At 37.3% G+C, this 15186-nt stretch overlaps 4 protein-coding genes across 6 annotated transcripts; 1 reads left to right on the forward strand and 3 right to left on the reverse strand.

Annotated features, from left to right (window-relative positions):
* The first annotated feature begins 182 nt into the window (after window positions 1-182).
* On the forward strand, window positions 183-3284 carry LOC104769489 (inactive leucine-rich repeat receptor-like serine/threonine-protein kinase At1g60630). Its single transcript, XM_010493710.3, has 2 exons — window positions 183-2321; window positions 2416-3284. Exons 1-2 carry the CDS (start codon window positions 992-994, stop codon window positions 3075-3077), a joined length of 1992 nt encoding a protein of 663 aa, XP_010492012.2. The 5' UTR covers window positions 183-991; the 3' UTR covers window positions 3078-3284.
* Window positions 3262-5303, reverse strand: LOC104769495 (uncharacterized). Of its 2 annotated transcripts, none has more exons than XM_010493723.3 (4): window positions 5095-5303; window positions 4085-4159; window positions 3858-3962; window positions 3262-3613 (listed from the first exon to the last, which is right to left on the reverse strand). In XM_010493723.3, exons 2-4 carry the CDS (start codon window positions 4151-4153, stop codon window positions 3572-3574), a joined length of 216 nt encoding a protein of 71 aa, XP_010492025.1. In that variant the 5' UTR covers window positions 4154-4159; window positions 5095-5303; the 3' UTR covers window positions 3262-3571. The 2 variants fall into 2 exon arrangements, with proteins under 2 accessions (XP_010492025.1, XP_010492032.1); XM_010493730.3 differs by having other exon boundaries at window positions 3262-3609; window positions 5095-5232.
* Window positions 5304-5984: 681 nt separating this feature from the next.
* On the reverse strand, window positions 5985-13341 carry LOC104769521 (ADP-ribosylation factor GTPase-activating protein AGD4). Of its 2 annotated transcripts, none has more exons than XM_087508333.1 (19): window positions 13137-13341; window positions 12915-12991; window positions 12488-12588; window positions 11819-11889; window positions 11432-11494; window positions 11256-11300; window positions 11005-11070; window positions 10763-10810; window positions 10578-10680; window positions 10435-10476; window positions 10052-10258; window positions 9541-9666; window positions 8789-9004; window positions 8318-8404; window positions 7969-8229; window positions 7528-7649; window positions 7297-7381; window positions 6683-7128; window positions 5985-6442 (listed from the first exon to the last, which is right to left on the reverse strand). In XM_087508333.1, the coding sequence occupies exons 9-19, from the start codon at window positions 10677-10679 to the stop codon at window positions 6328-6330; spliced, it is 1809 nt and encodes a 602-aa protein (XP_087364459.1). In that variant the 5' UTR covers window position 10680; window positions 10763-10810; window positions 11005-11070; window positions 11256-11300; window positions 11432-11494; window positions 11819-11889; window positions 12488-12588; window positions 12915-12991; window positions 13137-13341; the 3' UTR covers window positions 5985-6327. The 2 variants fall into 2 exon arrangements, with proteins under 2 accessions (XP_087364459.1, XP_087364458.1); XM_087508332.1 differs by having other exon boundaries at window positions 10578-10673; window positions 13137-13298.
* Window positions 13342-13435: 94 nt separating this feature from the next.
* On the reverse strand, window positions 13436-15051 carry LOC104769511 (uncharacterized). The gene is made up of 4 exons (XM_087508334.1): window positions 14784-15051; window positions 14193-14654; window positions 13894-14088; window positions 13436-13757 (listed from the first exon to the last, which is right to left on the reverse strand). The coding sequence occupies exons 2-4, from the start codon at window positions 14385-14387 to the stop codon at window positions 13554-13556; spliced, it is 594 nt and encodes a 197-aa protein (XP_087364460.1). The 5' UTR covers window positions 14388-14654; window positions 14784-15051; the 3' UTR covers window positions 13436-13553.
* Window positions 15052-15186: the final 135 nt, after the last annotated feature.

The following is a 15186-nucleotide window of genomic DNA, read 5'->3' on the forward strand; positions in this document are numbered from 1 at the left end:
AAAGCCCGTATATGCCTAATTAAAACAAAATAATACAAAAGAGAATACGATAAAGACCAAAAAAAACAAGAAAGTGCCAACTACACCACAACCCACGCGTTGCGTGGGGAAGCACCTAGTTATCAAATAAAGCAAGTCTCAATAATTGGGTAAAGAGAGGCAAGAGGAACCAGACATGAATTGAATAAAATAAAAAAACAATGTCTCTCTTTACTCTAAATTATTATCTCTACAAAATTAATTCACACAGCCTACCACATTGCTTCTGCTCCATACCACAACAGTTCACACCCCCAATTATATAAATATTTCTCAAACAGCAGTAACAACAACAACTACCCCTTGGCCCCAAAATCTATCTGTCTCTGAATCCTCCTCCTTGGCAAAGTAATAACAACGATAACAATAAAGACAAAAACTTTACCTGATTTATTATTTCTTTCTCTTTTTATTTCCTTCTCCTTCGTCTCTCCTCCATTAAACCAATTTATTAATGATTTTTATAATAACAATACTGCTTATATTCATGAACGCATTGAAGAAGGCAGAGTGAGAGAAAGAGAGAGAAAAAAAAAAGTTACGTTTTTGAAGCATGGCTTCACGTGATGACATCTTCCTCGACCAAGAACTTCGAGAAAAGATACTCAGAAAGTAAGTGAGAACTGAGAGATAAATTTTTTTTTTAATACTTCTTCTTCTTCTTATTCTTGCTCATGCTCACAACCAGACGAGTTACTTCCTTCCGCCATTAATGAGCAGAGCTCTTCTCTCTTTTTGACATTTCCTTTTTTTTACTTCGATCGAGATCCTTTAGCTTAATGGGGGCAGATCTGGAAAGTGACTAATAATGGAAAGTGATGGCTCCGACGAGAGATTCATGGGCACAGCTTTTTTTCTTTTAATGGAAACCTCGATTTCCAACTGTGTCAAATCATTTCTGAGAGCTTAAGGACGGAGATTATTATACTCACTCTTTCGATTTCATTGATTCATGGCTTCTTCTTCATCGATTACGTCGTCGTTGTTACTAGTAGTCTTTGCATTTACAGTAGTATTATTTTGTTTAGTTACTCCGGCGAGATCTAGCGACGTACAAGCTCTACTCACCTTGAAATCTTCAATCGATCCTTCTAATTCGATTCCATGGCGAGGAACAGATCTCTGCAACTGGCAAGGTGTTAGAGAATGTATGAACGGAAGAGTCTCCAAGCTTGTTCTCGAGTTTTTGAATCTCACTGGCTCACTCGACGACAAGAGTTTGAACCAATTGGATCAACTTAGGGTTCTTAGTTTCAAAGCCAACTCTCTCTCCGGTTCAATCCCTGATCTCTCCGGTTTAGTCAATCTCAAATCGGTTTATCTCAACGATAACAACTTCTCCGGTCATTTCCCGGAGTCTCTCACCTCTCTTCACCGGTTGAAAACCATTGTACTCTCCGGTAACAGATTGTCCGGTCGAATCCCTAGCTCGTTGCTCCATCTCTCTCGGCTCTACACGCTCAATGTTCAGGACAATCTCTTCGTTGGTTCAATCCCACCTCTTAACCAGACGAGTCTCAGATACTTCAATGTATCTAACAATCAGCTCTCCGGTCAAATTCCACCGACACGAGCTTTGAAGCAGTTCGATGAGTCTTCGTTTACCGGAAACGTCGCTCTTTGCGGCGATCAGATTCAAAGTCCATGCATAATCTCGCCTGCGCCGTCTGCGAAACCAACGCCGACACCTAAGTCGAAGAAGAACAAAGCGAAGCTTATCGGGATTATTGCCGGAAGTGTCGTCGTCGGGGTACTAATCCTCATCTTCCTGTTGACGCTGCTTATCGTTTGCTGGCGGCGGAAGCGACGGAGCGAAGCGCCGAGGGAAGATAGGAAAGGCAAAGGAATAGCTGAAGGAGAAGGAGCTACTACATCTGCGGAGGCAGAGAGAGACATTGAGAGGAAAGACAGAGGTTTCTCTTGGGAAAGAGGCGAAGAAGGAGCAGTGGGAACTCTAGTTTTCCTCGGAACCAGTGATTCAGGCGAGACGATGGTGAGATACACTATGGAAGATCTGTTAAAAGCTTCGGCAGAGACGCTGGGAAGAGGTACATTGGGGAGCACTTACAAGGCTGTGATGGAGTCTGGGTTCATTGTTACTGTGAAGAGGCTCAAGAACGCTAGGTATCCTCGCATGGAGGAGTTCAAGAGACATGTTGAGATCCTGGGACAGCTCAAACATCCGAACCTGGTGCCTCTCAGAGCCTATTTCCAAGCCAAAGAAGAACGCTTGCTTGTGTATGATTACTTCCCCAATGGCAGTCTCTTCACTCTTATCCACGGTATGTATCTAATGCCTGAATTTGATTGTTTGGGTTGAAACTTGGATACATTCGCCAGATTCATTGTGTGTTTTATGTGTGTGTTTGTTTGCAGGAACTAGGGCTTCTGGAAGTGGGAAACCTCTTCACTGGACTTCATGCTTGAAAATAGCTGAGGACTTGGCCTCTGCTCTGCTCGACATTCATCAGAATCCTGGCCTGACACATGGGAACTTGAAATCGTCCAATGTCTTGTTAGGTCCTGATTTTGAGTCTTGCCTCACGGATTACGGCCTCAGCACTCTCCATGACCCTGACTCGGTTGAAGAAACAAGCGCAGTCTCTCTCTTTTACAAAGCTCCAGAGTGCAGAGACCCAAGGAAAGCCTCTACACAGCCCGCTGATGTCTATAGCTTCGGGGTTCTTCTTCTTGAGCTTCTAACAGGTAGAACACCGTTCCAGGACCTTGTTCAAGAATACGGGTCAGATATCTCTAGATGGGTGCGTGCAGTGAGAGAGGAAGAGACTGAATCAGGCGAGGAACCGACTTCTTCAGGCAACGAAGCATCAGAGGAGAAACTTCAGGCACTTTTAAGTATTGCAACGGTTTGCGTGACCATTCAACCAGAAAACCGGCCTGTGATGAGAGAGGTGCTGAAAATGGTGAGGGATGCAAGGGCCGAAGCACCATTCTCGTCTAACAGTAGCGAGCATTCGCCAGGGAGATGGTCGGATACCGTTCAGAGCTTGCCAAGGGATGATCAAGTGAGCATTTAGAGAAAATGGCTGGGCCTTCTTCATTGCTTTCGTAGAATGACTCGTGTGATTCTTGAAGTAGGGTTCATAGTGTAAAGCTTATTTTTCTTTTGTAACGCCATTTTGATTCATCGACCTTGTAGGACTTGCATAAGATATGTTGACTTGGTCAATTTGAAATGTGGCCATTGAGTAACTGGAAGAATCGGAAGAATCTTTTTTTTTTCATTCTTACTCGTTCTTTAAACTACACAATGAGATTCAATAGCATCTGGTCCCATGTAATACAACTTTAAAGAGCAAAAGAAATCAAGTTGAGTATAGGAACAAGCCTAACTTGATATTGACATCATGACAAGAAACTAAGTTGGTAAGACTCTGCCTTGCCCCTTCATATTGTGCTGCAACTATTAGAAATCAAAGGGATTGATACAAAAAAAGGAACACAAAAATAACAAATTGAAAATGTGATATCGAGCAAGCAGGTGCTCAGTGTCCGATATTTATCTCTTTTGTTAGTAGCCTTTGTTTCCTCGAATCCTGGCTCTCATGTCTACCTAGAGAAAACACAATAATGTCCAATTACTCCAAGAGACTATGATCTTTCGAACATCATCAATTCAAGAATCAATAATCTATGCTTTACAATTTTTTTCTCTCATGGTTGAATGTAATACTCTCTAAGTGTTCGCAAGCATGCTTATTCTTATACATTCTAATCTTTAAACATTATGGAGGATTCCAAAGTTACATTATCATATGACAAAATGAGGATCTTTAAGTAATGAAAGCAAAACATACCTGTCCTCTTTTACAATTGAAGTAGGTTTCCCTTAAACCAACACACTCACTCGGTATACATGGGCTTTTTTCACCAGCGCAGTCCCGAATTGACCGTTTCTCGTCCTACACCAAAATCAGAAATAAAAATGAAGCAAATTGGTTAGCAAACAGGTAATGAATACACTAACTAGAATTTTGAAAAAAAACCAGTGTCTCTCCAAATGTTCAGACATATTTCATAATACCTTGACACATATCGATTCACTGAGACACTTCACAAGCTCTTCAGCAAGACCCTTACAAGACTTCGCCATCTCAAACTGTTCATATGCAAAAAGGCAACCAATACATCAGTATCATTGTGATGCTTAACAGCAGAGTCTCAAGGATCTACTGTAACAATCAACAAATGCAAACAAAAACATAGTCCTCAAATCCAACCAAAAAGGCAAACCGATCCATCAGAGCAGGTTCTTAAGAAATGAGTAATCAAGGTAATGCAATGATTAATCACAGAAGGCAAATCCTCAAATCCAACCAAAAAGGCAAACCGATCCATCAGAGCATGTTCTTAAGAAATGAGTAATCAAGGTAATGCAATGATTAATCACAGAGCCTCACGGGAGTGTTGTGAAGAAAAATCAACAACTACACACATAATCTGAAAATCCCTCCAAACACACGAACAACTGCACATATATGGTAACTATGTCCATGAGTGGTTCCACTTACTAGAAATCACCATTATCAAGTCAAGCATCGAACTCAAAACTAACAAACACCATTATCAAGTCAAGCATCGAACTCAAAACTAACAAACTCCATTATCAAGTCAAGCATCGAACTCAAAACTAATAAACTCCATTATCAAGTCAAGCATCGAACTCAAAAATAACAAATTGCAGTTGAGCTCAACAAAGGAGTAAAAGCTTAGCTACTACTGCCTACTGGGAATAGTCTAAAAAGTCCCATTCCGATCTAAACTCGAATAATGGAGGATACAAATAAACATATTTTTCCTTTAATGATCACGAAGAATCCAAAGAACTACACTTTCTATGAATCTTAAACCTTTGATGAAATCCAAAAATCTCTCTTTTACTCAAGAGTTTAGGAAAAAATAAAATAAAAATGATTCCTTTGTTCTCATTTTTCGCGACTAATTATGATCAAGAGCTTAAAGAATAAAACGATCCCAGAGAAAGACAACACAGGATCTAAAGAACGACAGAAAGATTGAGGGTTTCCGACTTACCGGTGACGGAGGGTAAGAAACGGATCAGTGTCGACGAAGAGGTTTTGCGAAAGGGTTTGATTTCCTTCAATTTGGCGGCCTCTGCGGTTGGGGAATTGCGTGGCTCTCTACACATCGGTCAACTCAATTTTGGGTCGGTTTAGCAATTTCAAATAACCGATCATCAACCGCATTATCGGTTTGATCGGATTCGGGTTTAAGACAAGATTATCTTTTAGCTCTCTTCCGGTTTAGTGCATGTATATCGTAGGTTGCATGGAAACGGAAACGGAAACGGATACGCGGAAACGAAACGTTTCGGAAACAGAAAACGGTTTTTTTCTAGGAAATGGAAACGTTTTGGAAACGTATGTACATATATATACATATATATATATAGATTTATATATTTATATCTATATATATATAATAAAACACCAAACATAAAAACCATATCAAAAAACTTCAAACAATAAAACTTCAAATATAAATATTAAATAGTTGAATTAAAACACTAATAATATTATATATTTATATCTATAATAAAGTTTTATATTTTAAAAATATTTATTTATTAAGTTTCAAATTAAAAAAGAAGTTTTTGTCGTGTTTCCAAAACGGAAATAGAGTTTCTATAGTATTTCCAAACAGAAATGTCTAGAAATCGTGTTTCTATGCCTTGTTTCCGAGTTTCCACGAGTTTCTGTTTCCAAAATGTTTCGGAAACGGGAAACGGACCTCGAAAAGAGTTTCCATGCAACATAGTGTATATGTATTATATAATTAATTTATTTTTACTTCACTAATTATTTATATGGAAAAAGGCATAATTAATATATATAAATAAATATAAAAAGTTGTATACATGCCTTTTTCCAATTATATCCACAACTTTTATATTCCTAAGCAAATATTTGTAACTTTGTTTATTCTTTTTTTTTTATTATCAATCGGCAAAAACATATAAAATGGATTGGAATAAAGTGAAATTACTTTTTACACGTAAACTCAAATGCAAACGCAAAAGCGACAATTGAAAAAAAAAAAAAAAAAAAAAAAATTCTGTAGTTAGGGTCCTTGTCCTTAATCATATCCGTATACATTACATAAACGACATAGAAGTCAATACGCTATCTGAGATGTGACCATGATTTTGCGGTATCTAGTAGCTTGACCTTGTACCACCACCCTGTCGTTGCATGATTTTGCATTTTATGGTCTTCGAAAGGCAATTCTAAGCTGTACATTATTGGTTTATGCGCACTCGGCTAAGAGAAGAAAGAGCTCTTCATCCGTTATGGCTCCCATTTCCATCGCTCTTTCCAGCACGCTTAGCCCTCCATCATCCTCTATCGATGGACGTGCTCCTCTGCGTTTACACAAACAAATATAATGAAAATATTAACAACCGTTTTGTTTCCTTATCTAAAGACTTATTCAAGAAAAATGCAATGGAGGAGCCAAGCTCCAAAGAAACAGAGCATTGGAATCAACGGTATGCGGAACTAACTAGTACGTTTTAGTTTGAGTCCTAACTCCTATCATTCGTTCGATTTAGAAATATAACGTAAACCATTAAAGAGTGCCTTTCTGAAATGTGAAAATGTACCTTCGCAGTAGAATCTTTGCAAATTTGTGGTTCCCTGATGATATGCAATGGTGTAACGGAGTCCTTCCATGATAATCTCTCAGGTTTAGGTCAGCACCAAACTGTAACAACAGTTCAAGCAAGACAGAGTCACCAATGTGACAAGCCACATGGAGCAAGGAACAGCCTTGAAGACAATTTCCTGGTTCGTTGGATTCTTTGATTCTCAGACAGACAGTTGGGTCATGTCTTTTCTTTACTGATTTATCTGCTGCATCAACATGGTGATACGCATCGATATCAGTTATATCATCGAACTTCGTATTGATGATATTCACATCTCCAGTAGTTACTATCAGTCGATATATTTCTCGTATATTTCTGCTTTGAACAGCTTCCCAAATTCTACTCGCTGCAGAAGGGTTTGCTTCGCTTTCATCTTTGATAACTAATGCTTTCTCCAGGTACTGACCAAAACACAAAATATCAATCGGGTTTAGTTGTTGCTTTTTGCATCTTGGCCTTTTCACAAAACATATAATCTAGTTCACTAAATTTCATTGATCAATCATCCCTGTGACCGAGAAGATAGATTTCAAGACTTGGACATCAAAAGGAAAGAACTAATGTCATACCTTTCCTAGGATGTATTTCTCCTTCACGCTAAAGGAATCTTCTGGACATGGTTTTGAAATTGAAGGACGCGACAAAGTTTCCTCACTGCAAAAAGTCAACACTGTTTATCATGATGTATCTCAACAGTTACATGCATGATTTATGGATCAGGAGACTGTTGGAAGATACAGTGTTTGATCATTGGTTTATACTTGGAATACAAACCAAATATATATAGTTAGAAATCATACCCGTCATTTTCATGGTGAAGTAGTCCCTCCCACAGTGAGTTACAGTATACATTACCCAAATTTCGGAATAAGTCCAAGATTGTTGGCTCCCACACTTTCACATCTAATGAAAGGGACCTCACCTGCAGTTTGTGGGGTAACACATTTGTGACATCAGCTTCGAGATATAGCACTGAGAGACCCACCAAAGAAACATCCATGAACCAACTTTATCCGGACACTTGACCCCTCATAAGGTTATATAACTATAATGTGTTGACTTTTGCAACAAATCCAAACCCTGGTGGGGTTAATTTTACTAAGAAAATTCAGAATACCACATTGAGTTCTACAAATTCCGGATGACGAAGAGATAGAATTTACCGACTTGGTGGTATAAGACTAGCTAATACAACGAGAAATTACAAGGAAAGTGTTCTAAGAATAGTTCATACTTCATACCTTGGATATATGAACCCCGAGATTCCTGTGAACACCAGAGCATTGAATGCACAACAAAACTCCAAGGTTTAGTGAAGCCCAATCTGGCTCGGGAGCATTGCACTCTGCACATGCATTATTGCCAGGAACTCCTCTGAGTATTGTAGAGACATCATCCCCGATATTTCCTTTTGCATCATTAAGTCGACTTTGATCCCCGGAGACGACAGCATTAGCAGGAACAGAACCAGTGTTGCCTCTATCCAAGTATCGCACTGGTGACTGCAAAAATGTTCTGTATTAGCAATAAGGCTTTGATATCAATTCAGTTGTGTAAATGAAAGAGAAGCCAGAGGCTCATTGTGTCAACCTGTTGTAGAAAATGAGAATTGAGAAGCGTCCCAATAGCTGTAGTGATCTTATTTACCCAGTCCATCCTATCTGCTCCATTTTCAGCCTGGTAAGGTAAGATAAGTGCTGTTACCATTCTGAAGTACTTAGATTAGGAAAAGAAGAATGAACCAGGATAAAGAGACTATATCTATGACTGAACTGCACCAACTAGATATATCATCGCTAAAACCAACCGAATTTTAAGGGGAAATCAAAAAAGCAAAAAGAAAGTAAGATTGACATGAATCAACGATACACTTGCTACGAGGGTCCATGTAGGTTGTCTGCAAGGTAAGGACTGGGATCTAGTGTACACTTTGGAAGAATATATAAAGAGCACAGCTCTGTGTTTCATATAATGAATTTGGAGGAACCCAACAAAAAAAAAAACAGTATTATGTATGCCCTGTGACTTGCAACCTAGCCCTATCGCGAGTAAACTGGGTACCTGAAGTGTGTAAGTTTTTTGAGGAGAAATAATTCTGAAACAGAGCCGAAGATCCATGTCTTCCGCGTCTAGTTTTATCAAAGAAGTGCGAAGATCGATAGTATTACAGCCTAAGCTGCCCTCAGTGAGCGAACCTGATCGGTTATGTCTTGCACGAAATCGACCAAACACACCAGTATTATGGTCAGATGAACCACTATAGTGATGCTGAGATCCCTGAGAATACGAATAGCGAAAATATTCAACTGTTGTAAACAAACAGAAACTATGAATATAATATGAAGAGAGATGAGGAAGTGCCAGGTAATTCATTCTGCAATCTATACTTATATATCGATGTAAACAATAGCATGAGGAAGTGCCAGGTGAAATATACATGTAACAACCTCATTAAAGGCTTAATACTCATAGCTCGTGTCAAATTAGAAAAATGTTCTGCAGTTAATGATGATCTGATCGGCTTATCTCAATATCCACTATATTTTTAGAGACTTTCTATCACACGATATTATAGAGTTAAATCTTAAAGCTGATACAGCAATCATATCATTTGCTCGACCTGTTTCTATTATTTATTGTCCCACTATTTCATAACAAATGAATTATTCATTTCAGGGGAAAAGAAGGATTCATGAAACAATCAGTGAGATTTACGAAATGTAACAATTAGCATGTAGAACGAATGACCAAATTGGAAAGACCTTATGGACGTCTCTCATGGAAATGAGGCAGGAAAAAGAGTGCGTACGTACCATTGATTTATTACCATTACTTCTATAATAGTACATAGAACCATGACTATCAAGGACAAAAAACTTTCTTTTCCAATCAGTTCTCAAACTTGATGAACGCTTTAATAAATAACCCTGTTTAATTACCTGCATCGTACAAAAAGGAACTCTGTAAGACAATAACAAATTCAGCTGGGCTGGGAATTTTATTTGTCAAATAATAATTAAAAAACGAGTCTCTATATGTTGTATAATCACACTGGCGCACAAGAGGCTAGGAATTTTTTTGTAAGCGCTATAAGGTAACTGACACAGACAGTAAAAGACAGAAACATGCAAGAGTTAAGCATCTAAATCCAGTATAAGGACAGTTCCATCTTCTTAACACTCATATCCTACCTTAACCTATCCCCCTCTGGTGAGAAGAAAACACTTATAAAACACTTTCATGAGAACAAAGCAAACACAAAAGAGCTATGGGAAACAAAATGCAAAACATAAATTGCGCAAGAATGAAATCAGAAACGCGTACTTCCTTGTCTGCTGTTAAACTTGTTTCGGTATTTTTATAAGGGATGGTTCCACCAACACGGTTTCCGTTAACACCAGAGGGTTCTGCGTTAGCGGCTAGCTGTTGGCTGTCTAATTCAGATTGTGTCCTGAATTCTTGAATGCGTCTTGCTAGTCGATCTTGTTCAATCTTAGACTGTTCTTTTGATTGTTGAGCAAATGTTAATATCTGTAAGAAGAACAATCACAAGTCAGCACGAATGGATTTCAAGACCTCAATGTATCTAACCTAACAATATACATCCCCCATTTGCAAATTCAAATTGCCTCTGGAAACTATAGAAGCTCACGATTTGTCCTGCCCACCTAAAATATTGAGACATCAAGTTGAGTACAAGTTTGTACCTGATGAATAAATGGTTCCAGTTGATTCAACAAGTCATATCCCTGAAACACAAAGAGATCAAATTAAGGGCCACAATCACAAATGTCAAACTTAGTCGGGTCTTACATGGTAAATATTCAAAATGGAAAATTAGATATCTTACAAGTTTAAAATATCTCAGATGGGCATCCATAATTGCACTTATGGATTCTAAAAACTCATACTTCTTTTTAGCTTCAATAGTCATCAATGAATTTACCTGCATTCTTCAACCAATGCAAAAATTTACTTCAAAGTAGATATGTCGAAAGTAAATAACAATGGCTTCGGTTACTAGAATCAGCATACTAGATTGAAACGGCTCTTCTCAAATGTTGACTTTGAGTTCTCCAGATCCTGTCATTCAAATATGACGGCACAGGTAAGTTAACATGCTGGGGGAAAAAAGCACACCGCATGGTAAATAAATTAAGAAACGACAACATCTACTTATTATATATGTGCTTAGGCGCGATTTTTGGCTTCACTTTTTCTTAGTAGCCACGAACAGAAACAAACAAAAAGATATACATAAGAATCAAATGTTCTACCTCTTCCAACTCTGCAACAATTTCTCCTTTTGTATTCTTCTTTAAAGACACAAACTTCTCACGCGACTACAAGCAGATAAGAAAACTCATCACACCAGTTCAGATGAAGAATATCATGCAATGTTTAAGTTCTGTGCATTATTGTGGTGGCAACACCAACCTACAAAACAGATTTTAATTAGGCGAAGAAAACGTGCGTACAACTGCAAGCACAAGAAATTAAGAGAGCTATAGACTCTATAACCATGTACCTGATCGTACGAATGAGCAGCTTTATCAAATCGATGCCGAGACTCCTACAAAGGGTAGAAACGGCATAGGGTTGATTACTGATTAGAATGTGACCGGAATAGTTTTCGATATGTAGTTGTGGTGCAAGACTAAGAAGTTATTGATCAAAGTCAGACTAAGAAGAGAAAACGAATACCTTAGCTTCTTGTAGATCAACATTAATAAAATTCATCAACCTCTCAAGCAACACATGCTCCACCTAGAAAATTTTCCCCATAAAATACCACAACTGTTATATAAAGAGTTAAGGCATTTGCACTAAAATCAACTACATATTTGGCATTTTAAACAAACTATCCTACTTTTACATCTCCCCTTTCCACAGAGTTAATTAGTAAGTTAGTAACTCAAACAAATATTTTCAGGCAAAATATCAAGATACGAATCCTTGAATCAACAAAGACCACTACACTAACCAAATCTTCATTTAAAGTACCAAACAAAAATATGCTCTCAATGATGATAGGCATCTGTTAGTCTTTGCTGGCATTTATTATTTGTTCACAAGATACAGTGAGCATACCTGTGAGCAAAGAAACTCCTTATAAGAAGAAAGCTCTCGAAGAGTATTTATGAATTTGGATATCACTGGACCTGGTGTCATTTAAAAGATTAACAATCAAATAGGTTAGAAACAAGACATTTAAAGTTCTTAGAAATTCTAGAACGTAGGTTACAAAAGCCAATGATGAGAACAAACATAACTTAGATGATGTATTAAGCTAAGAAGAAATATATCATAAGCCAAGTAAGAGCGGCTTCAGTAGACTCTGTCTTAGTAAACAAAATCAATCTACTTAACTTGCTAACAATCAATAATAAGAAACATGATAGTCTATGAAAGCTAAAAATCCCATTCTTTACGATATCACGTTAAGGCAACCACATGCTAGAAGTTCTGAAAGCTTCCAGAAATCTTGAACTAACATACCTTGGTGAATAATTTCCTATTTGTTTAGATGTCCAATAAGGTACACTCAACTAAGAAACACAGTAAGGCTCAACTTCACTACTAAAATTGTGTTACGTGTTGAATAGTTTAATCCCACGAGAATATAATCCATAGCAACCAGAGAATATTTGCATCACTCAGTCACTTATCACTAATGAAAGGAATAAATCATAGGCAGATAGATAGACTCATAATTCATCAAAATAGCAAAAACACAGAGTTGAATGCAAAATCAGTAACCTCCAATTGAAAGACCGATAGGATCATCATGCCCAGCACCAAATGCTTCCAGACAATCTGCAAAGGCACTTTCTCCTTTGGATGCCTCTCCCAAACTTGCCCTACAAAAAGAAAAGTAATGCAATACATGTCAGGCACTGATAACACGCCTGGCCACGTAGATACAAACGACAAAAGTGGAGTAGCAACAAAATAATGCGATGCCAGAAAATTTTGAATTGGAAAAGAAAGCAAGTCATAAAGCCAACAACATACAATAATCGAAGATTTACATGAAAATGGAAAAACAGTATTTGCCAATTACGAGAAGAGACAAAATGGTACCAAAAAATCCAACTTCCACTTTGAGAAAATGTTCTTGACATCTTATTTATGTCCACAGAAAGATTAAAAGAAGGTAGAAAGAAAAGGGTAGATATTGACATACATAAACTTCTTAACACCTTTGTGTAGCTTCTGACAACGATCTTTAAGCTCATCAGCTGTCCCCTCCAATGAACAAACCTGATTGAATCAATGAGAAAGAGAGGCAAGACAACAATTTAGGTGATAAAGTCACACAATTTATACAAAAAAAAAAAAAAAAAAAAATCTCTGAATTTTGGAATCCCCAGAAGGTAATAATTAATTATACACAAAAGCTTTGTACCTGTTTCTGAAACATTGGGGAATCCTCGAGATTGATAAAGGTCGCCATTGGTGAAACAAAAAATAAAGGAAGAAACTTTGAGACCAAAGAGTGAAGATTCGACTCGACCGGAGAAGTGAGTCGAGAAGTGGTTCGAAGATGGGATCTGGCGAGATCCAGAGGCGTTTTCTCAGTTGGTGATGATGAATGATGGTGAATTGGTGATAGTGATTTCTTTAGAAATTAGCTAGAAGAATTCACAACTATTTCATATTTTTCAAATATACCCCTCTTCTTCGTATCTTTATTTTTAAAACCTATTTTTATGTGTGCCATTAAAATTTGGAACTCTTTATTATTAGAGAGATTGTTACGGGAATTTTTGTTTGAAATACTGTATAGTGTTAATTAGACGTTACATTACTATAAGTCAATAAACTATGTGATTATTGTCTCTAAACAAGTCCTTTCATGTGAAATGGTTTCCAAAGCTTTCTGCTTTCTGATGTGAATCCGATCTAACATCTTTCTCATAGACTTGATCTCATTCTCTGTCTCTTTTATCTTTCTTTCCCTTGACTCGATCTTCTTTCTTCTTTTCAATACCTTTTTCCTCTTTTCTTCATCTTTTGCCTCCATAGCCTTATAATTTACAGAAAGTAATGGATAGATCAGAACTAAACCGAATTAACTTTGGTTCTAATATGTGTTAGAATCATAACCAGACTTCTTTTTTTTCAAACACATACAAATTTGGAATTAAGAAACCCGGTCAGACCTTGATCTGGTTGCGTAAGTCCTTTGTAGAAGGTAATAATTTCCATAGAGAGGCTTTAGAAGGAGCATTTACAAACACTTGATCTCTCTCACATTCAAGTTCCCTTAGCTTTCTCTCATATGTTTCTTCATCCATTGTGTTCGTGCTTGTGCTATTCAAATATGGCCATTTCATTGAACAATATAACTTCCTCATCTGTTCTACGAAAAAAAAAACACATTAATCACAACCCACACTTCAATTTTGAATCACAATTCTAATGTATAGAATATCAAATATAAAAGGTTACAATACTTAACTTGTTCTTTAACTTGTGCAAGCGAAATAACAGGTTCTGTATCCTTATTTGGATTCAGCATCTTAAGAAGGCGTCTGTCACTATCCATGCAATGCGCCTTAGCTTGTGTAACATCTGATGCTTTAGGTTCTGTAACATATATAGTAAAATAATTAAAATGCATATGTATGTTTAACATTTTGAGATCAATAATCATAGATCAAAACAGAGGATATATATGTGTAATAAGGGTTATTAGCTAGCGGTTTCTATCATGGATATTAATTTCTCGTTCCCCGGACGAAAATGATATAACAGCCGCCGCCTTTTTGCCACGATACGCGTTATTAGTAAAAGTTAGTTTGTCTAGCTCCATCTTCTTAGGGCAATTCGGAAAGTTCACCATCAGCCTGTCATCCTCGATGACTCTCCATCTATGATGCAAATTGTTTTCTAGTCCTGAGATGTCCTGTTCACGAACAAGCTGTGCTTGGGAGTAACATTCACCAGTTTAGTTAATTCGATCCGCAATAATATTAGATATATAGCAATGTATATGTGTAGTCACTAGTCAGAGAGAGAGATAAATTAAAGATTAACACAACAAACATACTATTTTCTTTATGAGTTGTTTCTCGATCTGAAACATTTGTTGTCGCATCTCCTCTACCATCTTCTCATTCACTTCTATTGACTTTTCATAGTGATATCGACTCTTCTTGAGTCCAACAATATATTGATGTCCTACATTTCGACTAGCTTTTATCCTTCCAGTATATGCCACCTCCATAGCTATAGCCTCAAGAAATATAAAGAATAGAAGAAAAGTGGAAAGACAGTTTAGATAAAGGTTTACAAATGGAAGACAGTTGCTTACTTGTGTCTCTCTATCCAATTTTAAAATTCTCTTATTCAGAACTTGGTTTGCACTCCAAGAAAGTTGACCATTTTGCCACTTTTTTATTGTTTTCTTAGTTTAATTCAGCCACTCACCTAACTTAAAGTATTGTTTGGTC

Source organism: Camelina sativa, chromosome 3 (assembly GCF_030686135.1).
Source record: "Camelina sativa cultivar CO46 ecotype springtype chromosome 3, ASM3068613v1".
In the NCBI taxonomy this organism is placed as follows: Eukaryota; Viridiplantae; Streptophyta; class Magnoliopsida; order Brassicales; family Brassicaceae; genus Camelina; species Camelina sativa.

What these genes read in the sequence shown, in the direction of transcription:
- LOC104769489 (XM_010493710.3), top strand. Translation starts at nt 992, where the DNA reads ATGGCTTCTTCTTCATCGATTACGTCGTCGTTGTTACTAGTAGTCTTT. An exon ending in TCTCTTCACTCTTATCCACG is followed by an intron (nt 2,322 to 2,415) that starts GTATGTATCTAA and finishes GTTTGTTTGCAG; the next exon opens with GAACTAGGGCTTCTGGAAGT.
- LOC104769495 (XM_010493723.3), bottom strand. Translation starts at nt 4,153, where the DNA reads ATGGCGAAGTCTTGTAAGGGTCTTGCTGAAGAGCTTGTGAAGTGTCTC. An exon ending in GTGAATCGATATGTGTCAAG is followed by an intron (nt 3,963 to 4,084) that starts GTATTATGAAAT and finishes ATTTTGGTGTAG; the next exon opens with GACGAGAAACGGTCAATTCG. An exon ending in TCAATTGTAAAAGAGGACAG is followed by an intron (nt 3,614 to 3,857) that starts GTATGTTTTGCT and finishes TGTTTTCTCTAG; the next exon opens with GTAGACATGAGAGCCAGGAT.
- LOC104769521 (XM_087508332.1), bottom strand. Translation starts at nt 13,184, where the DNA reads ATGGCGACCTTTATCAATCTCGAGGATTCCCCAATGTTTCAGAAACAG. An exon ending in ATCTGAGATATTTTAAACTT is followed by an intron (nt 10,477 to 10,577) that starts GTAAGATATCTA and finishes TTTGTGTTTCAG; the next exon opens with GGATATGACTTGTTGAATCA. An exon ending in AAAAAACTTACACACTTCAG is followed by an intron (nt 8,405 to 8,788) that starts GTACCCAGTTTA and finishes TTACCTTACCAG; the next exon opens with GCTGAAAATGGAGCAGATAG.
- LOC104769511 (XM_087508334.1), bottom strand. Translation starts at nt 14,387, where the DNA reads ATGATTATTGATCTCAAAATGTTAAACATACATATGCATTTTAATTAT. An exon ending in TTGCACAAGTTAAAGAACAA is followed by an intron (nt 14,089 to 14,192) that starts GTTAAGTATTGT and finishes TTCGTAGAACAG; the next exon opens with ATGAGGAAGTTATATTGTTC. An exon ending in ACTTACGCAACCAGATCAAG is followed by an intron (nt 13,758 to 13,893) that starts GTCTGACCGGGT and finishes GTAAATTATAAG; the next exon opens with GCTATGGAGGCAAAAGATGA.